Source organism: Rhagoletis zephyria, unplaced genomic scaffold (assembly GCF_001687245.7).
Source record: "Rhagoletis zephyria isolate East Lansing unplaced genomic scaffold, Rhagoletis_zephyria_1.1 Rzeph_scaffold_01991, whole genome shotgun sequence".
Lineage (NCBI taxonomy): Eukaryota > Metazoa > Arthropoda > Insecta > Diptera > Tephritidae > Rhagoletis > Rhagoletis zephyria.
The window spans coordinates 41477-68080 of NW_016159075.1; the positions used below are offsets into that span (position 1 = coordinate 41477).

The 26604-nt window shown below is 34.3% G+C and overlaps 1 protein-coding gene across 1 annotated transcript in view; it reads right to left on the minus strand.

Moving 5' to 3' along the window:
- The window catches only part of LOC108365764 (protein lozenge-like), a gene marked incomplete at its 3' end in the record, with an annotated part of 61233 nt that extends 36580 nt beyond the window's left edge, over positions 1–24653 (minus strand). Inside the window, exons 1-2 of the mRNA XM_017619904.1 lie at positions 24185–24653; positions 12963–14392 (exon numbers count right to left, since the gene is read on the minus strand). Of these exons, the coding sequence (XP_017475393.1) occupies positions 12963–13407 (445 nt within the window). The remainder of the gene's footprint in view (positions 1–12962; positions 14393–24184) is intronic.
- Positions 24654–26604: the final 1951 nt, after the last annotated feature.

A 26604-nucleotide genomic window follows, 5' to 3' on the forward strand; every position in this document is an offset into this window, starting at 1 on the left:
GAGATATAACGATTTGAACAAGTACATGAATGGTCAGAATCATGAAAAAATTCGACCTTTGACCGACATATCTCCGAAGAAAAAAGGAAAAAAATCCTCGGATACGTTTATTTCATGTATAAAACCCATAAAAAAATTCGAATCGGAGACATGACATAATTTTTTTACGAAATCCGTCCGACTTGTATATTTGTATACATAAGTATTTAAACATATATATGTTGTGGAATACTACCCTGCAAAAAATTGTGCGACTAATCTCTAAAGAGAGTATTCTGAGATTACTCTCAATCGGGTACAATAGGGCATTAATTAGTCGCAACTAGTCTCATACGGGTACTAATGGAGATCAATTACTCTCGACTCATCTCTAATGGGTATAATTGGAGATCAATTAGTCCCCAACTCATCTCTAACGGGAACTATTAAGGATTTAATGATATGTACGCACTTAGTCAACGCAATTTCATGTGCGGCGTTGGCACGCAGAGAGAGTATTCGCCTAACAAAACTGAGCACCCCGGTTCGAATTTCAGCTGGCGCAAATTTTTATTTTTATTTTTTAAAAGTGACTAGTCGCTTTTTATACCCGTTCGGGTATAAATGTGAACAATTAGTCTCTTCATAGGACATGCTCGAAAAAAGAGATCAAAAGTGGTATTAGTCGCATGCTCCTTTGCGATTGCTCCCGGAGTCATCCCGGATTAGTCCCATTTTTTGCAGGGTAGTTACATTCGAGTTTTGACACTCCCTTAACTCCCTTACAAAAGCTTTACACACACACACAGTGCCTTCCCAGCCAGCAAAATATCCGGAAACGTATCCGAAAATGGAAACAATTTTGTATAAAAACCTGATGTTTCATCCGTTTTCCGATTTCGTTTTCGGACGTTTTTCAGATCAATTCTCCCACTGAAGTATTCATCCGAAACGTATGTGCAGAAAACTATCGAAAATGGTTGTAAAACGGCTGTTTTCCTGAAATTTGTCTGATACAATTTTTCGTTGAAAACGATTTCATTATGAACTTTACAGAAACTTTTTCATAGTTACAGGAAACCAAACAAAAAACAAGTTTAAGATTCAGCAATTATTTAAATTTGAATAACTAATTTTAATGTGTTGCTTCTGACGGAATTCGAACCTGGGACCTCCTGAAAGCTAACAATTAGTAGCACACTTCTCTGTACACTCAGCTACTGGCGAATATGTATACATGTTTTCAAATGCTCAGTTTGAACAAATATTTTAAAATTTTTGAAATGAGATGATGACATTTTTCGGATACGAAAAATGAACAAATATGAAAATCGTTTTCTGAACATTTCCGGAAACGAAAAATGCACGAAAACTGCACTTTCGGCAAAAAGTACGTTTCTCTGCTGGCTGGGTTGCTAAGGGAGCCGATTTTGACAAGAGGGAGCGAGAAAACTGTTTTCTGAGCAAACCTTTTATTGAATCATGCGTTCAATTCTAGTGTAACAAAGTTCCAAATGGCTAAACTTATTTTTATATGGAAGAAAATCGCAACAACTTCGGAAGAAACATTAAAACGAAAATTTGTAGCCAATTGGAACTTCCACTTTATTATTCTAGAATTGAGTTGGCTACAAAACTGCATACTCAAAATATTTCTAGAAAATCCAATTAAAAATCCCGAAATTTTTACGAAAGTTTGTTGAATTTTTTCCAAATATTGCACGAAGTTGAAACGGTTTTTGTTAAAGAATGAAATTAAATAACAAAAAAAAAACAATAATTGGTGGCAGTAAAATTTTTTCGACCACTGCATGTATGTAAGTATGTAAATATTACATAAATATTTTTTTATTCTTTATTTGATAACTAACTTTATAAAAGTTTAGTTTGGTTGATCAATACATAGATGAATTACGTTTAAAAATAAAATAAACAGAAATACCAGTAATATATCAAATTATATTCATAATGTTTACTTCTGTTTTTTTTGTAAGTAAGGAGATATCTATGGTTGGGGAATTTTACGAAATTTCGGGCAAAATAGGGGAAGTTCATTGTCGAAATCGGGGAATTCTCAAATAAGAGTTGGCTACCCTGTTTCGGATGCAAGAAGAAAAACTATCCGAAAATTGTATTCTCGCGAGTTGCAGCGGTATTTAAAAAATGTAATGCAACAGTCCGCGTTTTGGGCCATATGCAGATTTTTAGACCACGGAGCACCCCGGTTTTCGGGGATTATTACTAGTAAATGTAAATGAAAAAGCTTAGTGAAGCGTGAAGACTCGTAGTCCTAGTCAAGAAGCTCTTAACATTGACTACTCTACATATAATAGTAATTTATTGTAGTTTGGGAATCCTTTATCAAAAAAATAAAAATAAACTAAAGTGAAAATAATGAAGTGCGGAAAACGTATAATTGCAGGAGATTGATAAAACTTAAGAAGGAATCATACGTTTGAAATCGATTTATACATGATGGATACCGGTAAAATAATTGCGCTTTTTAACTAAACCACTCTCTAGTAGCGTCTCTACATATAAAAAACATGGGGTGAAACAAAATCTTGATCGCATACTATGTAAATGTAAATGGTGGAAGCGAATTTTTTTCACTTTTAACATACATTTATTTTTTTCATGCTCCAGCAGCCGGATTCCAACTTTCGCTATCGCTAAAATGCTAAAGGTAATATTGTATCCGAACTTCTGGTGATATCCTGTACTTTTTATACCCGAGCGCACTTGTGCACAAGGGTATTATAACTTTGTTCACATAACGGTTGTTTGTAACAGGCAAAACGAATCGAGATAGATATAGACAAATGTATACATAAATGATCAGAATGAAAAGAGAAATCGATTAAGCGGTGACTGTCTGTCCGTCCGTCCGTCCGTCTGTGCACACGATAACTCGAGTAAAAATTGAGATATCTTAACGAAACTTCGCACATGCACTTCTTTTGGGCGTAGGACGGATGGTATTGAAAATGGGCGAAATCGGACAATAACCACGCCTACCTCCCATATAACGGTAATTTTAAGAAATACGAAAACTGCGATATTTTAGTAACTACTGAAGATAATTCACTCAAAATTGATATTTGCAATGAGTTTTAGACGAAAAATAAGAATATTACAAAATTTTGGCAAATGGGCGTAGCCACGCCCACTTATGGTTACATGTGTATATCTTGGTAACCGCTACACCAATTTCTTCCAAACTTGGCACAGTTGTTGACCCTGGTACAGCATGTCCGAAAATTTTTAAATCGGAAAATAACCACGCCCACATCCCATATAACGGTAATTTCGAGAAAAACGAAATCCTCGATAAATCAGTAAATATTGAAGCTAATTTATTCAAAATTGATGGTTGCAACAATTCTTTACCAAGAAATACGTTTATGACAAAATTTTGGAAAATGGGCGTAGCACCGCCCACTTGTGATCACATATATGTATCTCGCTAACCGTTCTAACAATTTGTACCAAGGTCGGGATGGTTATTGTGCTTTCCACATAAAAGCAAACCGTTGAAAATTGTTGAAGTCGGACTAAAATTGAGGCCGGTTTTCATATAACGGTAAATTTCAGAAATGCTTGAAATTTCAATTTTTCGACTAGCAACTTAATATTTATACACCCGCTTATCATGTAGCGGTAGCTTTCGGAAAGGTGGAAAACTTATATTTAATACTTGCGCCGGGTATTTAATGTTCGGCTCCGCCCGAACTTAGACTTTCTTACTTGTTTCTCCTTAAGAGTAACCATGAGTACTTTATAAAGATGTACACGACGATTCGCAAAGAAGATTAGGAACAGCCTTCGCAAAAAGCGTAATTCATGCGAATATCCAGATAGTTTCAGCATTTTGGAAGAGAGGTTTGTAGAACTGTTTAGGCTATCAAAAGACCTTCGTACCAAGGTGTTTGAGGAGATGCGTCCCAATATGCAAGGACGGCAAAGAGACTTCCCAAAATATTGCGAGATTTTTTAGCTAAAGGTGAATAGAGCTTTATGGCGGCCGCTGTGGTGTAGTGTAGGGCCAGGGTTCAAGCCCAGCCTCCGACCGGCATACAAAAATAAAATAAAAATAAAAAAGTTTTTATCTAATAGCGATTTATACTGCCATAAAAACTGGTTCTCATAAAAATACAATCGCCATTGTTGTTCAAGAGACCAGACGCGAAAGTTATTATTATTCTGTAAAATTTATACATGCTGCACTAAGGGGTATTTGAAAGATCTAGGCGACCAAAAACCAATTTGACAAAATTTGAAGAAAACGTCAAAAATGAGTCAAATTCGACAGAGAACATTCCAAATAATATTTCCCACCTCCTCTCACTTTTCTAACTTCCACAGCGAACGTTAACCGTTGGCCGGAAACAAAATATTCTACTGCTGCTTATAAATAAATGTTCGCTCTCTAGAAAGATCGTGCCGGTTTTAAGTAAATATTTTGCTTTCTTTTTATTCCCTGCAAAAGATTTGACTAATCCGGGATGACTCCGGGAGCAATCGCAAAGGAGCATGCAACTAATACCACTTTTGATCTCTTTATATGGAATGTACTGTTCGCTTTTGTTCGAGCATGTCCTATGAAGAGACTAATTGTTCACCTTTATACCAGAATGGGTATAAAAAGCGACTAGTCACTCTTAAAAAATAAAAATAAAAATTTGCGCCAGCTGAAATTCGAACCGGGGTGCTCAGTTTTGTTAGGCGAATACTCTCTCTGTGTGCCAACGCCGCACATGAAATTGCATTGACTAAGTGCGTACATAGCATTAAATCGTTAATAGTACCCGTGAGAGATGAGTTGGGGACTAATTGATCTCCAATTATACCCATAAGGTATGAGTTGAGCCTAATTGACCTCCATTAGTACCCACATGAGACTAGTTGCGACTAATTAATGCCCAATTGTACCCGATTGAGAGTAATCTCGGAATACTCTCTTTAGAGATTAGTCGCACAATTTTTTGCAGGGTTATTTTGATTTTTTTTATAATTGTGTTAAGCAAAAGTTCCATTTAAATGTATGCCGTTTCAATGAGTATTCTTTGGAATTTTTGTTGAATATTAAGGAATTTGTTGTATCCCCGGAATAGATCGCGTTATTATTTTTTGTTCAATTGAAAACTTAGAAATTGGGCTCAGGTAGTTTGAAACGATTGCCCGCAGAAAATGGCAGAGAAATGGTATTTCTGTACTTAGAAAATGTATTAAAGAGAAATCTAACTAAAAACGCAACTTGTATATAATAACACTACTTTAGAGCTATTTTTTCACTAAAATTAAACTTTTAAGATGAATTTTGGGGCCACTGAAGCAGAATATGAATCCATTTGATTTTCAAAAATAGTTTTCGATATACATATACGCAAAAGTCGTGTTTTCTAGGGTCCGGTTGTTGGAAATCTCCAAGGATGTATGGCGAACCCAACTATATTGTGTATTTCGGAATGTGCATTAGTTTTCCTTTAAATTACTATTATATAATTAAGAATTAAAGAAATAGTTTGGGCAAGCGTTTAAATTTAGATAAATGTAAATTTAAATAAATCTACGATATTTTAATAAATATTGTTTCCAAATTGTTAAAAATTGGTATGTGAAGTATAATACAAAAAGATTATTACGAAATTTTTAGAAAAGAGTGTAGCCCCACTCACTTATGATGAAATGCCGGCCTATCTGACAAATATGCAGAAAATCTTTGAAATCAGGAAATAATCCTCCCATATAACGGTAATTTACAGAAACTCGAAAACTACGTAAGATCAGTAACTACTCAAGCTAATTCAATCAAATAGATGCTTGTGTGACCATCATCAATGCAAAATGCCCTATTTGACTTTTTTTAGGAAATCCCAAACATGCATACCAAAATTCAAAACCAAGTCTTAAAAGGTACTCGATTTATTTACATCTTTGGAATACCCGTTCGGGAATTTTCAATTTGAATTCAAAAAGTTGTTTTGACTCCTGAAAATTTTAAATAAGTCAAGACCTTTTACTTTTAATATGACGATATGTACATACATATGTACATAATATTTTGTTTTTCTTCTTTTTTACTTTTTCATAGCCGACAAACTCCTTTTGTGCTAGCGCTCATTTCAGCAGGTCGCACTTCTACACATATCAGTTACACCGACATCAAACCTGAAATATTACTTATGTATTTGGCAAGTATCAATGAATTTTGTGAATGAAAGTTCGCATCCCAAATCTTACATATGCATGCATGTACTACATATGTATGTATGCTTTTTATAAAAAATGTTCCCATGCGCCTCAAGAAAGTATCGAGTTACGTTTGCGAAGTGAAGCCTTAAACATTTTTTCACAACATTCATTATATCAATTACAACGAGATCATTGATTTTTTGGCGCACGTACAGCTCATCACATTTAATGTATATTAAAAAAAAATATCCCTTTTTTATACCAGCATATGAAGTTATAAATAATACCAATGTGATCTGACTAAAATCTGACCGGTCGGTCATGCTGTAAGCGAGCTTTCGATGGCTTACAGAAGTACATATAGTCAGTGTCGGATTTGAATTTTTTTTCCAGCGACCGTAACAGTACAGCTTTTATTATAAAAATTGCCTTAACCAATTATCTTTTTACCTTTATTTAATTACACTTTAAATAGCAGTTATTTCTGATTTTTATTTTATAAATCCAAAATTAAATTAATTTTTGATTTTTATCTAAATAATCTGCAAATAATAGTTATTTTAGATTTTTATATTATATGCCTTAGATAACAATTACTGATTCTTAAGTCATATTTATAAAACTCATTTGTATAAACCATAGTAAACTTTTGTTCTCCAGCAGTATGACTTAAAAACTTAAAGTCAGTGACTAATTTTTATTGATGACTTTTATAAATAAATAAATAAAAGTTTTCAAGAACTGTCCTCTAAGCTAATTAATATAAAAACCAAAAAATAAGTATTATTTTTAGATTATTTAAATGAAAATCCAAAAATGCCTGCCGCCGACTCGACAATACGACGCATTTTCCTTTCTTTACTAAACTAGATCAGCTATTTAGTACTTCAATAACGTTGTACTACAATGTGGATCCCCTTCGATTTGGTTAAACAACGATTTAAACATGTTTCTGATTGACTCGGGAATCAACTAAGCAGAACCTTCGTCCAATGGTGACAGGTAATAAGATCAACGGAAATAAGGTCAATTGGCTTTATTTACCACCATGGTGCGAAGTAAAGTGAATTGACATTATTACCTTTTTAAAAACGAAATAAAATCCATTGACATAATTTCTCTTTCAAACATTAAATTTGCTTACCTTCGCGGCGGCCGTCTCCCGCCGTGCTATAACGCCGGTAGATTTATTTTTTGCAAAATTTTTATATATTTTAAACATCGAGGGCTTGTATTCAATAATACCCTCTATCTGCACACTTTTCACAAAGATGAGATTCTGATACAAAAACTCACCTAATCTTTAACTGTCATCGGTGATATTAATGCTAATAAGTCCCAGGTAGTTTTTAAAATCACAAATTAGTTTTTGTGCAAATTGCAGATAGAGGGTACTAATGAATTCAAGCCCTCGATATTTCACATTTTTATATTTGTAAGTTATTGGAAGCAGGGATGCCAACTTGGCTCAATCCGTGCCATTTGTCCCTATTTCACTTCAAATGGCACTCAATTTTTCAATTTGGCACAAAGTGCAAAAATGGCACTTTTGTAAAAAAAATAACATTTCAATACATTTTTGTGAAATCCTTTGCGAGCATTTATTTTTCTCAACCAAAATTTTCTAATTTATAAAGGCTATTCAACTGGCACTTTTATTTTTCTATTTGGCACATTTTGGCACTTTTTTATCCTCAATATGGCACCTCATAACTAAGGATAGTTGGCAGCCTGATTGGAATATTTCTTCTGTGTTTTGGGGCAACAACTTGTCTGCATTAAAAAAGCATATCATTTGTGTTTCAAAAGTGTGTGAAAACCAATCAATTAACTTATAAGATCTCGGTACCGATATTAAATAACACTACGCGACAGTCAAAATCGGGATGGGATGAAACCAACGGGAAATGTTATATCGGTCAAAAACAAGTTATACGTGTCCCGGTTGATTATATAGAAAAACATTATATGAACAGATTAAAGGAATTGTAATTTTTAATTTTTTTAAATTTTTTTGAGCAAAATCGGGCTAGTGGTTCTCGAGTTATGTCAAAAAAAGGCCACCAAAGGTGACAATTTCCCCTATATGATAGTTATATATATATCTCGATTCCTAGACGTGACCCAGCGAAACGCCGGGACACGTATAACTTCTTTTTTACCGATATAACTTTCCCCGGTAGTTTGAACCCTTCCCGATCACTGACCCCTACCATTTGTCTCACAGTGTAATCAATAATTGTTTATACCCGCATTTTGGCACATTGGCTCGTTGAATGCGCCATGTAATAAATAGTGTCGTCGTTCTCCCTAGCTGCTTTTAAATGATGTCGTCATAAATTTCTGGCGGAGACAATGAACACAGTGTATGAAAATTCTTTTTCTATAATTGTTTCCTTATAGAAAGGTTGGTTTCTTTTCCACCTTAGACATTCCGAATTCGTTCAAAATATGCTAATTTAAGACACAGAATTCTTTCAGTGTTCCTCCGGGGTTTTTGGACATGGACTGTTTCTTCAATTTAATAGTGTTCGCTTTATTTTTGTGGAAACGAAACATGTTTTGCAAGTTATGGAGAATTTACATGAGGCGATTTTTCAGGCGATTTTTAGTTGAAAGCAACAATTGCCTGCTGTAAACGGCCTTAAACGGCCTAATCGCTTACAATGAAGTTGGTCGGCTACCTACTTTCGTTCAACTTTTGGTTCAACTAATCGCCTGTGAAATTTGAATCATGTAAATTCCCTATTATGGATAATTTCTACACTCTTTCTTCAAATATTTCTCGTATTCCAGCTGTGCGCAGGCGTTTAGTTTTCCGCATCGTGTTTTTAATGTGTATAAAGTTAGCGAAACAACATCAAGCAAAAAATGTCGCATATACCCATAAATTTGCCGTTTTTTTGCCGTTAATTAGTTGTAGAAAAAATAATTTTGTGCTCTGGTATTTTTTTAGATATAAGGTGTTTTGCTAACTTTATATAAAGTTAGCGAAGCACCCCTCCCAACTCAAAGACAAACGACTAGGCTCTATGTCAAAATTTGCCGTTTTTTTTGCCGTTCTAAGATGAGCTAGTTTACTTTTGAAAAACATTATTTAAAAAAAAAAAAAAAACAATTTTTTGCAATTTTTTCAATGTTCAATAATTTTTAGAAGGAAAGGATAATAATATGATAGAAAAGCAAACGCGGTTTCTTTATGTACCACTTTGAAATTTAAACAAACAATAATCACAATGGTTAAAATTAAAAAAATTAAGAAGCGTTCTTATCACAATCAAACGACAAAATCAAAAACAGTTTTAATGCACTAAACAATTCGAACGGCAAATTATGCAACAAAAAAATTTATTGTTTTTATTATTTTTAACCAATTTTTAAACCGCTTTCCAAGTCCCTATTTTTTTTTAAATAAGGCTGTTTAAACAAAAAACAATTAAACGACAAAATCAAAAACAGTTTTAATGAACAAAGCAAGCGAAACGGCAAATTATGCAACAAAAAAATTAATTAATTTTATTATTTTTAACCAATTTTTAAACCGCTTTCCAAGTGCCTATTTTTTTTTTAAATAAGGCTGTTTAAACAAAAAAAAAATTAAACGCCAAAATCAAAAACAGTTTTAATGCACAAAACAATTCGAGCGGCAAATTATGCAACACAAAAATTTATTGTTTTTATTATTTTTAACCAATTTTTAAACCGCTCTCCAAGCTCCTATTTTTTTTAAAATAAGGCTGTTTAAACAAAAAAAAAATTAAACGACAAAATCAAAAACAGTTTTAATGCACAAAGCAAGCGAAACGGCAAATTATGCAACAAAAAAATTAATTAGTTTTATTATTTTTAACCAATTTTTAAACCGCTTTCCAAGTGCCTATTTTTTTTTAAATAAGGCTGTTTAAACAAAAAACAATTAAACGACAAAATCAAAAACAGTTTTAATGCACAAAGCAAGCGAAACGGCAAATTATGCAACAAAAAAATTAATTAGTTTTATTATTTTTAACCAATTTTTAAACCGCTTTCCAAGTGCCTATTTTTTTTTAAATAAGGCTGTTTAAACAAAAAAAAAAATTTAACGACAAAATCAAAAACAGTTTTGATGCACAAAGCAATTCAAACGGCAAATGATGCAACAAAAAAATTAATTAGTTTTATTATTTTAAACCAATTTTTAAACGGCTTTCCAAGTCCCTATTTTTTTTTAAATAAGGCTGTTTAAACAAAAAAAAATTAAACGACAAAATCAAAAACAGTTTTAATGCGCAAAACAAGCCAAACGGCAAATTATGCAACAAAATAATTAATTGTTTTTGTTTAAACAGCCTTATTAAAAAAAAAAAAATAGGGACTTGGAAAGCGGTTTAAAAATTGGTTAAAAATAATTAATTGTTTTGTTGCATTATTTGCCGTTTGAATTGTTTTGTGCATTAAAACTGTTTTTAATTTTGTCGTTTGATTGTGATAAGAAAGCTCCTTAATTTTTTGAATTTTAACCATTGTGATTACTGTTTGTTTAAATTTCAAAGTGGTACATAGAGAAATCGGGTTTGCTTTTCTATTATATTATTATGCTTTTCTTCTGAAAATTGTTGAAAAATTTTTTTTTTCAAAAGTAAACTAGCTCATCTTAGAACGGCAAAAAACGGTAAATTTTGACATAAAGCCTAGTCGTTTGTCTATGAGTTTGGAGGGGTGCTTCGCTAACTTTATATAAAGTTAGCAAAACACCTTATATCTAAAAAAATACAAGAGCGACAAAATNATTTTTTCCACAACTAATTAACGGCAAAAAACGGCAAATTCATGGGCATATGCGACATTTTTTGCTTGATGTTGTTTCGCTAACTTTATACACATGTGTTTTTACATATTCGTAAATTAAATTGTTTTAATAAAATCAATTGGTGGTAGTTCATGATTGTGTGTTGATTAATATCACAACACTGAGGATTTGGCAATAACCTTTTTCATCTATTAAAAAACAACACTTACGGGGCAATGTTTATTGTAAGAACAACATTTTTTTTCTATGAATCGACATACTTTAAGCAATGACTTTATTTCCAAATTTTTGCTGACTTTATTTCGCTTTTGAAAAGGTAAGTGGTGCGAAATAAAGTCAATTAACCTTATTTCCGTTGATCTTGTTACCACTTTGAACATGGGTCAACTCCGAAAACGGTACATGTCACTATTTAATGAATCCGAGCGTGGAATTTTTTACACGGTTCAACAAAATATGGTCATATTTTATCGCAAAAACGTGACCGAGCTCATTTTATACCTTATACCTTCTTCGGTAGAACTATGTCCAAATTATATTTACAACAATTTTTTTCTCAAAAACTGGACGTTCTAAAAAAAATTTGTAAATGCACTTCAAATCTGCATCAAAAAATCTATAAGATGAGATTTTTGAGATAAAATAGGACTAAATTTTGTTTAACCGTATTATTTCACAAATTTCTGATTTCAACGATCAATTGATATATCGATGGTCCTGTGCAATAAGGACGCAATTCAAAATTTCAAAAATAAAAACCCCTACTACTGTTACGCGGCTCATGTCTATAATCCTTGTCGAATCCATGTCTAGCCTGTAGTACTTAGCAATCCCTACCGATAAGAAAAGGATTACAGACAAGAGCCACTTAGTAGTAGTAACTTTTTTTATTTTTTGAATTTTAAATTGTGTCGTTATTACAGAGGACCATCGAGATATGTACGTACATACAGGGGCGCATCCAAGGGAGGGCGGGGAGAGGATTTATACGTTTTATAACAAGAGCAAAGTGCCTTTTCAGGAAACTGCTTAAAGCTTAAAGATACAGTTTATATTTGAGGTTATTTAGGGTGTGAACCCCAAAACCCACCCCTTGTGTGTACATATATGTATGTCTTTCGAGTTTTTAGATGTAAATTTTTAAAATAGAAAGGAGTAATGGAGGTCCGGTGTTTTCTCTTTGAGAGAAATGGTTTCAGCTGCTCTTTGCATTCCAAAGTTCAATCGCGAACTTCCAAAACATGCTGAAAGTAACATACGACAACATTTTATCCGGGCGTCGCGACGATATGTACATATGTATGTGTGTACCAAGGTACTGCAGCAAGCTACTTACATTTCAAGCTACTTGAAAACTTACTTGTATTCACTGGGTTTGGTTCGAGACAAGCAAGTAAACGCTTGGCTTGCTTGTTGGATTTCAACTCATACTCGTACTTGATTTACTTCAAACATATCGAACTCACTACTTATTACAAAAACAAAAACACACTAACACATAACAATACCCTTGGGTTTTAACAAGCTGATTCACCGCTTGCAATATGTACGTACATATGTATTTACAAGTGCTGCTCCTGTTTTGAAACTTGTTCGATTCAAGCTACTACCGTATTCATTTGCGTTCAAGCTATGAGTCGAATTGGCTTGTTTGAAACAAGTGTGAATCATACTTGTGCTTGTATTTTTTTTCAAGCAGCTTTAAAACGTAAATGAATCGGCTTGTGCAGTGCACTAGTAGTACTATATGAACCGGAATTGTTTCAAATTACATGATCGAAGCTAAGCTAAAAGTTTCAAGTATCTATCTCGTCCAGAATTTACTTTAAAATCAATTGAAAAATTCGCCGCGATGAGCAAGTTAAATAAAAGAATATGAAAAGGAGAACATCGTAGATTTTTCGTCTACTCATTTTTCAAATCTAAGATTTATTACCACTATGTACCACTTTAAACTTATAAATTCACCAATTACAAAACTAAACATTTATTTACTTACCTAACTCGTTGGGAAACTTCTCGTGGGCCATATCCACCATTCTTTCCGTCCACCACAAATCTTGATATCCAGCATTATTGTTACTACTACTATGATTATTGTTACCGTGTGCATGATTGTTGTTGCTGCTGCTATTTGTATTACTATTACTACTGTGCGCCGTACCATTGCTGGCACCACCAATGGGTGAACTACTACCTACGCTGGCATTACTGGGTGGAATCGGTTGTGGCACTGAAGCGGCTTCACACCAACCCATTGGCGAGGTAGATGATGTGATCATTGCGGCACCAGTGCCAATCAGGCCGCTGACGTTGTGGCCGACGGCATCGCCGATACCAACACCAACACCGATGCCAATACCACCAACTCCCCCACCGCCGCCGAGCCCGCCAGACGTTGAACCGCCGCTGTACACCGCAGCAGCTGCGCTGGGCAAATGCATTCGCCGTTGATAAGGAGCAATTTTGGCGGCCTGCGGATATACGGTGACGGAAGAAATGGAACGAAGACAACCAACGGCAGCCACGTTGGGATTGTTTTGTTCAACTTGTGACTGTAGCTGCGGCTGCAGCTGCGCCGAGGGCGGTGTAAATTGTTGAGCGTGGGTGACGTTGTGTGATGAGGTTGGTAGCTGCTGAAATGGGGCGGCGTTAAGGGAAGCGACGGCGGCGGGATTACTCGGTGTAGTTTTTATCTTCAGCTTTGCGACTTCTGAGGACCGAAGGTAAGCAGAAGTTGCACTTCGATTGCACTATTCACTTTACAAGTATGTTGTTTATATTTCAAGAATTATGTATTTAGTTGCTTCAAATAAAACTGTTTTGGCATAAATTATTCACTGGGCATTTATTGAAAGGCGTTTCTTTTTTCCATTCAACCGCTAAAAAATATAAATATTCCTTTCATAATATTAGGGAATCCCACTCAACCCGATTCAGTTTGTTTCTTGTTGCTTATTTATTCAAGATTTATTTGGTAGTGTCACTTTAACTTCCGAAAATGTTGGATTTTCCCCAAGTGTTACCGGAAACTTTGAAATGATCACTGATTTTTAATTACAGTTTGCCTACATTTCTAGATACTAAGGTATTTATATACGTAAAATCAGCGAATTAGTTAATAAATGATTAAGCGACAAATTAACATAAATGAATACAGTTCAATCTCTTTGCTTAATTCACTCAATTTTTAAGCGATACAGCGCAGGCAGCGTGACGTTGACTTGTCGCACTTTGTTTTGGACGTTATGAATATTTCAGAGCACACATCGTAGTGTGACTCACGCGCACCAAACCGAAGTTGGAAATACGCTGATATCGAAAAAGACACTCAGAAACAGCTGCGGCAGCTTGTACGACTTTATTTTTTTAGCCGATGCGAAGACTTTAACGATTTCTCAGAAAATCACAACGAAACGCAACGTGTATCTACATATAAAATAAGAATGCAAATTAAATATACATTCATAGGTACATCAGAGTTACCACTGAAAAACTTTCTTTCCTACCAAGAGCTGTTTCAGAAACCTATCGAAAGAGCTTCTTTCCTACCATTTAGGAAAACGGCGTTTTACGGCAGTAAATAAATTTTTTTTGCTGCTTATTTATAATTAAAATAAACAAAAAGGTCAGAATAATAGCTGGTATACTTATATGTACATATTTAAGTATATATTATACATAGCACACAAAAAAGTGTTGTGTGCTTTTAACCAGACCCACCTACCGACAAGTAATTCGACCCACTGAACTCGAATCTGAGGTCCGTTTGACCTCTACACCCTCAAAATTTCGAGTATATTTCGAAAAATTGCAAAAAAAATCGCCTAGTTTATAGTTTTAATAAAGCCTTCGGAGAAAATTACGTGAAAAATCGGAGCAGAAAATGAAATTCCGACGTACAATTTGTATACATCACTCATTTGCATACACATATTTATTATGAAGTATATATATCGTCGTTTAAAGTACAAAACCACGTATCGTCGTTCTGCAAAACCGCGTACCTGACATTTGCTGCCAAAAATTGGATTTGCCTTATCCATTCGTCCTTAAATATACTAGCCCGAAATGCGGGTACGAGTGTTTTTACTCTCTAGAAAATAATTTATGCAACCTCACAAATGCGGTTTTGCATTTATGTCATAAATAAGTAAGGTAAAAATAAACCTCACGGCTAGGATTGGAAAATGTCCGAGTCTAGGGGCCGCCGGGCTGGGGGAAAAATCTTCGCGCTGCGGCGGGTTTGCAATTAATTTATTTGAGTTGCGCTTAAAAACTTTGAGATCCTCCGTTTTACTGGAAATAAGTATGACTAATAATAAGTTTTCTTTTTAATTTTCATGTATAATCAAAAATAACATATTCTGAAACCCGTACATTTGTTATGTAATATGCCAGGGGTGAGCAAGGCCCAGACGAAATGTCATCTGTTCTCTCACAAGAGAAAAATATTCCAAATAGTACGCCATCAGAAAATTTACAGAAACTTGCAAGTTAGACGAACAGCAGATAGAAATTTTGTTTACATTCAAAAGTATACAATTGAAAACGTATGAAAACAAATTCTGAAATCTTATCCTAACACAGTTCACCGACTAAACGAATAATTACTTCTTACAACTTTAATTAGCTGCATTTTACTATTTTAACTTCCAAACCAAGAAACTCAATTTAGGGATTTGCGTAAATTCCAACCAGTTGTTTTTGATCAGCGGTTTTCTTGTTGGCAACAATTTTCCCACCAGAAACTAACAGCTTTCCTTCAAAATGAAATGTCATTTTGCTCTCTCAAATTCCCCTACTTTGCAATTTTTTACATACGTGAACACAAAAAGCTAATAGTCAGGTACGCGAACGCAACTAATTGTGAACGGTATTTTGCCTTTACGAATTTCATTGTAGAGTATAAAGATTCACAGTTATGCGTTGAACCAATAATTGAATATATACGGCACGTACATTTAAATAATTTCAAATCGACAAATCTTTTTTCAAAATCTGTTTTTAAATCGTGTGCAATATTTTTTTCTAGCCATGGAAAATTATGAAATATTATTTTTTTTTTTTTGAGATCATGAATAAAATAAGTTTAATAATAATAAGTTTAGTTTCAAAACTTAAAATAATTTTCGACAAATCAAAAACATAAAGAACATTAAGTCAGAAAGCCAATTTTCATTCCCCAGTTGCGGGTAATGTTCCGATCTCAATTTGCGTATGTGTATATAAAAGAATTAAATAAAAAAACAACACAATGGAAAAGAATGTCCAGCAAAGAAATATGTATATTAAAAAGTAAAAAGAGCCAAAATATTCTAAGCGAAGATAAAGTTGAAAGAGCCGAACTTTGCTAAGCAACAACCTTTTTAACAACCTTGGCATTGTTAAAACTGTTTCGATTCTAAGAAAAATATCCGAATTACAAACCTGCCTTTCCGTCCATCAATTCAATCACTTCATATCCCTTTAAATACTCAGTGGATATAACTTTTTATAGCGTATACGGAGTTCAGAGAACCGCCGAGGGTAATTGGTGAGATTGTGCCTATGCCAGTAAAGTATTGTCAAACAGTTGAACCATCCATAGAATGAGGGTAAAACTGATACTGTTACAATTTGGTAAGCCTACTCATAGAGCTGACAGAGTGACACACTACTACAAACCAGAGATGTTTTCTGTTATATGAGCAAAGAAACCTAACAAAATTTTAAGCGTCCCACCATCCTACCAACGAGAAAAAAAAACCTACCACTTTTGGTAGGAAAAGCCCAAAATGGCAACCGTAAGGTACATATGTGCATATTTTTATTGGGAACTTGATTATCGAAGACTGCTGATTGTAAGCCAAAAGTAAAGACATATCTCACTGGTCTAATATTCGCAAATTATTTCGAAATTTTCATCGATCTATATTTTGAACTCTATACTATCATTTAACACAAACGCCAATGCTCAATATCTTTTTGAAATTTTTAAGAATTTATAAGAAATAATAAACGATTTCTCGTATTGCTTTATTCTTTAAATTTTTCATGGTTTTTATGGCTCCACAAAACTTTAGATCTTTCGAAATCGCTTGGTTTAGAACCGTTTGATATTAGGTGTATTCTTTTGCAACCGAGTTACAAAACAACACTCACTGAAACAACGAAATACATACATACATGCAAATTAACAACATAAACTCGGCTATTTATCCGAGTTCGGCCAGGTTATGTGAAAAAAGTTTTATATTTTGAATTGTTTATGAGAAAGACCTAGGGAAGCTTTTGTTTCTTTATATATGTATGTACATACTTAGGTATGTACCTAATACTTTGCAAATATTGATTTTAGTGCAAAAATCCCATTTAACTAGTTACATATTTCACGGGGGATGCCAACAGGGTTGCTTATGTAGCTAAATGGAAATTTTAACCGAGTTAAGCGTTCAGTTAAGCTACACTTTTAAATATTTGTCACATATGTACATGTCGATCTTCTGACGAAATATAATACGCTGTAAGCTTTATTTTTTACAAGTAAGAACCCTAACAATTATAAATCTTATAAAATGACCATGAAAAACATTTTTTCATAAAAATACAATCAGCCTTCAGTGTCGGCGCAAAACTTTAGATCTCTTCCCATGGATCAAGGCGCTCGCCATAAATCGGAGGAGAGATATCTATTACTATTAAATGGTGCGAAAATGACGGCAGTGGTTTTCAAAGCATTGATAGCTGTGGTGTCCAAAGTAACGGTTACATACCATTAAGTACGCCTGGATTTAAATTTTAGAGTATGTTACAAATCTTTTCGAGATCACTAAAATAGTCTGTGGTCACGTGTTTTTCGCAAATAAAAAAAATATTGAGGTAACCGTTACTTAGGACACATGAAAATTAGGCCCGAAATTTTAAACCTCACAAACCGTAATTCGACAACAATGTCTGATTTTATGAATATGTAGTATATAATTATATTAGATTTATATTTTAGATATATGTAGTTACTCTAGTCACATGTGATTTTAAGACAATTAATTCAAGAAAACTTTATTTTCAAAGTCCTACATATTGTTAAATCTTATAATTGCTTGCGTTGCAATATGAACGGTAGCACCGTATGTGCATATGTATATATATGTATGTCTCGAAATTATTGAACAAGCTGTCCTAGACAAATGTGTCGATATGTATAAGGGAACTATTTCAATTTCAACTAGGTGTTTACCATTTTTTTTTTCAATAAAGGCCTACTACGCCGATTTTTTGCTTGGGATATCTAACGTTCTTTTGCCGCTAATCACTTTTAAATGTTCTCAGTTTACAACTATCGCTTATCTTCACTTTAGCTCCTTTAAAAAAATATAATTTTAGAAAACTATTCTCGAAAGCCAAATTTTCTTTAATTGATAAGCCATTTATGTTTAGTATACTTCGGTTTTAAGTCAAATTAAATATTTAATATGCTGTGATTGGCAGACGGCAATTGCCGTTCAGAGTCGGCGTAAAACTGTAGGTCCCTCCCCTTTGTGTGACAACATCAAGGCTCACGCCATAAATCGGAGGAGAAGCTCGGCAAAACACTAACCTTGTTTGCGATAAAGGTAGTTAAAATTATGCATGAATGCCAACTTTATTGCATGGAAAAAACTGATAGCTTTTATAAGCTAAACGCCATAAAACCGCATACAAAAAATATAGTATCCTTATTTAAAAGGAAGAAAACCTATACAGGAAATTGATTGCACATATATTTATTTGTATAGGGTACTTCTTTTCGTTTGTGTTTGCCAATTATTGAAAGCTAACAACCGAGTGAACTTTTCAAAGAGTTAAAAAAGGTATCTTTCGTACTTTCATCAAGCATTATTATACCCGAGCGCACTTGTGCACAAGGGTATTATAACTTTGTTCACATAACGGTTGTTTGTAACAGGCAAAACGAATCGAGATAGATATAGACAAATGTATACATAAATGATCAGAATGAAAAGAGAAATCGATTAAGCGGTGACTGTCTGTCCGTCCGTCCGTCCGTCTGTGCACACGATAACTCGAGTAAAAATTGAGATATCTTAACGAATAGGACGGATGGTATTGAAAATGGGCGAAATCGGACAATAACTACGCCTGGGCGAAATCGGATAATAACCACGCCTACCTCCCATATAACGGTAATTTTAAGAAATACGAAAACTGCGATATTTTAGTAACTACTGAAGATAATTCACTCAAAATTGATATTTACAATAATTTTTAGACGAAAAATAAGAATATTATAAATTTTTGGAAAATGGGCGTAGCCACGCCCACTTATGGTTACATGTGTATATCTTGGTAACCGCTGCACCAATTTCTTCCAAACTTGGCACAGTTGTTGACCCTGGTACAGCATACCAAATGGCCGAAAATTTTTAAAATCGGACAATAACCACGCCCACATCCCATATAACGGTAATTTCGAGAAATACGAAATCCTCGATAAATCAGTAAATATTAAAGCTATTTTTTTCAAAATTGATGGTTGCAACAATTCTTAACAAAGAAATACGCTTATGTTAAAATTTTGGAAAATGGGCGTGGCACCGCCCACTTATGATCACATATAGGTATCTCGGTAACCGTTGTACCAATTTTTACCAAACTCAGTACGGTTATTGTGCTTGCCACATAAAAGCATACCGTTGAAAATTGTTGAAATCGGACTAAAATTACGGCCGCTTTTCATATAACGGTAAATTTCAGAAATGCTTGAAATTTCAATATTTTGCTAATTTACTTAAAATTTATACACCCCGGCTTATCATGTAGCGGTAGCTTTTGGAAAGGTGGAAAACATATATTTAATACTTGCGCCGGGTATTTAATGTTAGGCTCCGCCCGAACTTAGACTTTTTTACTTGTTTTTATGTTAAAACCAAGTATAAATGTGATAGGTTCCTATGTAAATGCGTTGCACGTGTAAAAAAATATACGCGTTATTTTGTGTATATAGTTCCGGCAAAAAATGCCCCAAATGACATTTTGTTCTGACCAAAACCGCTTAGGCGGTTACAGAGCCTGAAAATAATAAGAAAAAATCCGCAACAATTCAAACACTTACGATGACTTGTCGACTGATCGGAAATGGTAAGCACACGAGGTTGTGGAAGGTGCATTTGGAATTTTTTAATTACAGTTTGGAGGAGCTTTTTCGCCATTAATTCATTACTTGGGTGAAACTTTGATATACCACAATGCAGAGGGGCAAAAGAAACAGGCGGTGAATTGGCACCAAAAAGCCCAAAGAGATGCGTAGTTAGGTAGGACGCTGGCTTTTTATGTTGTACCGCACCACAAGGGCAATTTGTTGGTGGGTTCGATATTGAGAGGAAATACCCTACAAAATACCGTAAGTATTCAAAAACTAAATTTGCGTACCTATTTACTATAATTATTTGTCAAAGTAGCAAACAAATAATTCAATTCTTCTATCCGCATTTTAGGCTCTTTTTATCATATTTTACCTGGTCATATTTTAGTACAACTGTACCGAAAAACCCTGTTACAAATCATTTTTAGCCAAAGTCATTCAAATTAGAATGCGCACAGTTTAAAATGAAAGATTCACAAATAAATTAAAATAATAGTTAGATATTATCATCAAGAACTGCCAACGGAAATCTAATACATTTTTTTTTATTGGGCAGAGACAAACAAGTTTGTGCCTTAAGTCTTTCGTATTCAATTGGATTATCCAAACTGAAGTACAGATCGATAGCTTGTTGCTAAACCATCATTTAGTTTACGGGACAGTTGCATAGCATACATCGGTAAAGCATACACCGTAATGTCTGTACATAAATTTTTCGCGTAGGCAGTTTAAAAGTAGTACGTCGTACCTGTGTAAATTTCTCTAAGGCAAGTCTGACGTAAGGTTTAAAAAGCCTCACAAGCTCGGGTAAATAATTAGGCACCATAAATACTCATATATGCTCTTGGGTATCGTTATAAGCACTTTTATTGGCTTACGTCCAGGACCAACGTTGTAGTTGGAAGATTAGGAAAAATTATGAAATCCTGTAACACAGTAAACCTAGTATTCTAGTAACTCAGCATTCGATCTATCAACTACCATTATTGAGTCCATGCAACGTGCTATTTATATGTCCAGAATTGAATCAACCCCTCATGTAGTTGGTTATTTCGAGACATTTCGAAACTTGGACTTTCTGCCAATCTCAGACCACCGCACAGTGTTCGACTATATGGAGGCAGGTGGAAATCAAAGTTTAACATGCACCAATTTTGCTGAAACTTGACATGCGCTCTAATTTTTCCTTAGGAACAAGCAATTGCGAAATTTGGTAAAGAAGGCTTAATTGCCAAGGTCTCCACTCTTGCGGGTGGAAACATTGAATTTCATCCGATTTCGATGAAATTTAGTTTGTGCTCTCTCTTTTATTAGAAAACCTTAAATATATAATATTGGGACGATAGGATACTACACACATACAACATCTACAATTCGCAACCAATGTAGGCGCAATCATGATAAAAACATAGTAAGGTAAACCATTCTCTCACTTCGTCGGCCATGATTTTTTTTTTAAGTTTACTAACATTTTAAATCATATAAAATTGAGAGTAAAAAAAGGAATTGTTCAAAGTTCCCAGCCAGCAAAATATCCGGAAACGTATCCGAAACGATGTTTCATCCGTTTTCCGAATCCGTTTTCGGACATTTTTCAAATCAATTCTCCCACAAAGTGTTCATCCGAAACGTATGTGCAGAAAACTATCGAAAATGTTTGTAAAACGGATGCGATTTCGGCTGTTTTCCTGAAATTTTTCTGAGTCAATTTTTCGTTGAAAACTATTTTATTATGAACTTCACAGAAACTTTTTCATAGTTACAGGAAACCAAACAAAAAACAAATTTAAGATTCAGCAATTATTTCAATATGAATAATTAATTTTAATATGTTGCTTCTGACGGAATTCGAACCTGGGACCTCCTGAAAGCTAACAAATAGTAGCACACTTCTCTGCACACTCAGCTACTGGCGAATACGTATACATGTTTTCAAATGCTCAGTTTGAACAAATATTTTAAAATTATTGTTTTGAAATAAGATGATGACATTTTTAGGATACGAAAAATTAACAAATATGGAATTCGTTTTCTGAACGTTTCCGGATACGAAAAATGTACAAAAACTGCACTGTCGGCAAAAAGTACTTTTCTCTGCTGGCTGGGTTGTTGCTGTTTGAGATTGAAAATGAGAATGTGTGTGTGAGTTTGTGTGTAGAAGTTTAAAATTAAATTGTTTGCAAACGTCAAGAGTTTGAAAAATTGCACGCAGCGGTTCTACCTTCTTATTTTTTATCACGGGCGCAATCATGATAAAAATATTAGAAGGTAAAATCATTGAGAGGCAGTCATTGAGAGAAATTCGAACTCAAGCTCACACACACATTCTCATTTTTAATCTCAACCAACAACAATTGTGAACAATTTCATTTTTTTATTTTCAATTTTATATGATTTTCATGATAAAAATATTTATATATATATATATTTACATTTTATTTATTTTAAATATTTGTATCATGATGATTTTAAAATGTTTGAAAACGTCAGAAAAAAATGTTGGCCGACGAATTGTGAATGGTTTTACCTTCTAATGTTTTTATCATGGGCGCAATCAGTAAATGTGATGGAATTTTGGTTAATATTTATTTTCTGCTTTCCCCTCCCAGAAAAGCAAAGGTTATACTTAAAAATTATGTACATAGGTGCAAATATTCCATTCTCGCAATGTTTGGTGTAATATTTTCATTGTTCGAAAAGTTCTTTTCGCGAAAATTATCAAAAAAAAAGTTGAAAATCGAAAAACTAAGACAGTCGAAAATTATATATATTTGCAAAGTCGCGCGAAAAGGTCAAGTTATGTATATCTTGGGAAACTGCATGAAATTTGTAAAAACATGCGTCTAATTTCAGGACCTGACCAACCGGTAATGGCATATTTTTACTAATAATTTTTATCATCTACATTTTCAGGCCAATTTTTTACAAAAAAGAGGAAAATACCAAATAAATGACAAACACCTTCACCTGAATAGTACATGACACTTAAAGAATTGATAACTCTTGAAAAAGAAACACTTCTTTTAATGGGTTCGCGCCGGATATCGCGCCGATTCTAGTATTTCTTTGGAAATGTACCGTTCGTAGAAAGGTTGGGTAAGTAAATGATGTGAATGTTTGTATTTCTGACTTTTAATTTTCCCTCTCTAAACCCAGTTTTTTATCAACCGTCACCATGACTGTTTTCCACCTACCTACATATAGTCGAAAAACTGTAAACCGTTAGCGAAAATTAAGCCTCGAAAGCCAGCAAGCTTTGAGTCATCCGACAGGTAAAGCTGGGAAAATACTGCGTACTGCGGTAGGACTTAGGGTCGATCCCTAGTCCGAGTAACAGGTAAAAATAGATACAGTTTTTTCTAACATCAGGCAATGGCAAACCTACGAGTGTGTTTGACGTTCGGGGGCAGCGTAAAATTGTAGGTCCCACCATTTGTTTTAGATATATCTGCAAGACGCAGACCACAAAGCTCGGCCGAACAATATATTTTTTTTTGGCGAGTGTTCGTTTTATCCAAAAGAGGGAGTATTACTTAAATTTTTTTGTACACACTTATATTAAGGGCTTTCTATATCAAACGGCTAGAATTTCGGGGCAATCAATTTAGCTTTTGTAAAGTATTTTAAATACGCCCTTTAGACCTTTAAGGAGTCAAGTAATATGTCCACATATTTTTCTCAATAATGTATGTATGTCATATAAGCACATTGTACATACATATGTATATACATAGTAAGTAAGTACCTATGTATATATGTATGTAGTGCGTGCACATTAGCTGTCATTTGGCGCCAATTTGTTCGAATTCAATCAACATTGGCGTTTAAAAGTGTTAATTAAATTTGCGAATTCTGACAAAACAAATACAGGAAGCAAAGCACTTTTTCATTAGTAATTTAAATATTTCACTTGTTTTTAAGGAAGAGTTTGGAAAAAAATTCCCAACGAAGCCAATTGGCAATCCATTTCACAATTTGTTTTTCGTTTTATTCACTAAATTTATTCATACGTAAAATTTGTAATAACAATTTCATAACCTTTCGCACAAATAATTATCTAAAGAAGTGAGTAAGTTATTATTTGTAATTTAATTAACCTGCTAATTAATATTAGCTGGAAAAGTCGTATTGTACATCACGAAAGCACAACAAAAAAATTGCATCGCTGGAGAGTGGGTCGTTGTATTGTGAAATTCCCACAAACCATGATAATAGTTTTATTGGCGAATTAAAAAGAACATATGTCACTAACACTAGTTTTTTTTCATTTCAGGGGGCCCGTAATGTAGTTTGAATTTAAAATTTTGTGTATTAAAATCTGGTTGTCCTAACGTATTTCAGATTTTTATATCCAAAAATGTTTGGTTAATTCCCGAATGCGGCTTAGTCATCTACGCGCGAATATAATTTTTTATTTAAATATACGCTTCACGTTCACTCGTTTGCTCGATTAAAAAAAAACCGTTGCTACTGCGATGCTCACAATAGCCGAACATTATTATTACTGGCACTTGCCGTGACCACCAGCAGCCGTTTAAGCTGGCAGCAACAGCAGCCAGAGGCAGCCACGGCAGCAGCAACAGCAACTAACTAACAAACGAATGTATAGTAGAAGTTAAAAGTCTCAATCCGACTCACACACACATACCTACTCTCTCAAAATGGGAAGTCCACGCGGGGCAATAACAACATACCAACAACAATTGCTTTACTGTAGCAAACCATTCGAATACCTAACCAAGGCCTAAATTGTTTTCTTTTGATAACGGCGTAATACTGAAATAAAATTATGTTTAAAAAAAACTAAAACCTCCCTATTATAATTGCCATTCGTATTGTCATCAGGTATGTAACTTGAGCATAGAAATAGCTGCATCTTTTAGGCGCATCAATATTATATAGTTACATCCCGAGCTAATAAAAGGAAGGTAAAAAAAAAATCGCGTAGGATTTTGTTTTTCGTGCCGGAAAAGTCAATGCACATACATACGCACACTTTGATTCACCAATATATGCTCGTTGTGCGCTCTCTACGCCGACTTGGTTTTGGGAGCATTCAGCTATTCAAAGACATCGGAAATCCGCTCCAGTAGATCCCAGCTCAGCCGCTCACTTGCCGGTGCTCATTTTCTGGTTTTGAGATTCATCGGTTTTCACTCTTTGCCATCTGTTTTTTTTTTGTTTTTGTTTGTACACAAACATAAACACAACCACCACCAATCAGCAACGTGCTCTTCAAACGGCTTCAACTTGTTGGCTTTGCAGGCCTTCGGCAAAAATGCACGCCGCACATAACACCCCGTACCCATTGTTGTTTGTATTTCGCTCGCCTCGATTACTGCACCACTGCGAGTTTTTAGTTCTCTATATTCTTATTGCTGTTGTGGGCCTGCGCTGATTGGCGCCTTTCGCGTATATAGAGAACCAACACATGCGCCCAATTTGTACAATGTGACTGTGTACCCGAATATTTAACTGTTGCTTTGTTCATTTGTAGATATGAAAGTGTATGTATGTATATACATATATTGCGGTGTGTAATGTGGTTTTTTGCAGTTCCGTGGAGCGTTGGTGCAAATGAATAAATGGAGAAGGTGGGGCTTTTAAATAACACATAAACAAACAAGTGGCAACGAGCATAAAGTGTAAACTTATGTGGGGCGCTACAAAGTGCAGACAATTTTACCCTTGTGTGTGCCGTGCTATGTTCTTTATGTGCAAACGTGTTTTTATGTATGGCGTATTTTATTAACTTTACTTTACTTTTTTCATATCTTCGTTGCTTTGGCCCTTGCGCACAGAATGTGGATTGAAGAACAAACTAGTTTTTGCACATTCGTGAATTAAATTGGTGAGTTTTTTTTTTGCATATTGAGTCCATTGTTGCATAACATAATTCGTCAGCTGCACTTTAGACGAAAATGCATGGTTAAATAAGTATTATGCGTACTTACTGTATGTATGTATATAAAGTGCACCCTTAGTAATCTCGATAAACGCGAAACCTCGACTTTCGCGAAACACAAATTTTAACATTGTAGCCACTGTGCAAACCTCTACCACATATTTTTTTAAATTTTAGGTTCTACCACATCTACCACACGAGTCTTAAAAGCTCCCACATTTTTAGACCGAGCAGTTGTTTACAATTTTCACATAACTCTAAAATTTCCACTCAATTCTAATAAGAAATATAAAAAATAATACTGGTTTACAGCAAATTGTTCTATGCCACTATCCAATTCCTATGTAGAATTGCTCGGTTATTCTGAAAATCGAGATGATTTTTTTCCAAGTATAGCTTTTCGAGATATTTGCATTTTACCGTTATTCAGCTTCAAAAATACTGGTAGTACACAGTAATACGAGATACGGGAAATTAAGGTAAATAAAATTCTCCATAAACCGTATATACATCACTTTTCCAAAGCCCTTATAGCTTCGGAGAAATTAATTAATCATTTCTGACACCTCTTGTTTTCGATGCAAACAATCCACCTAATCTGGGGGGCTACTT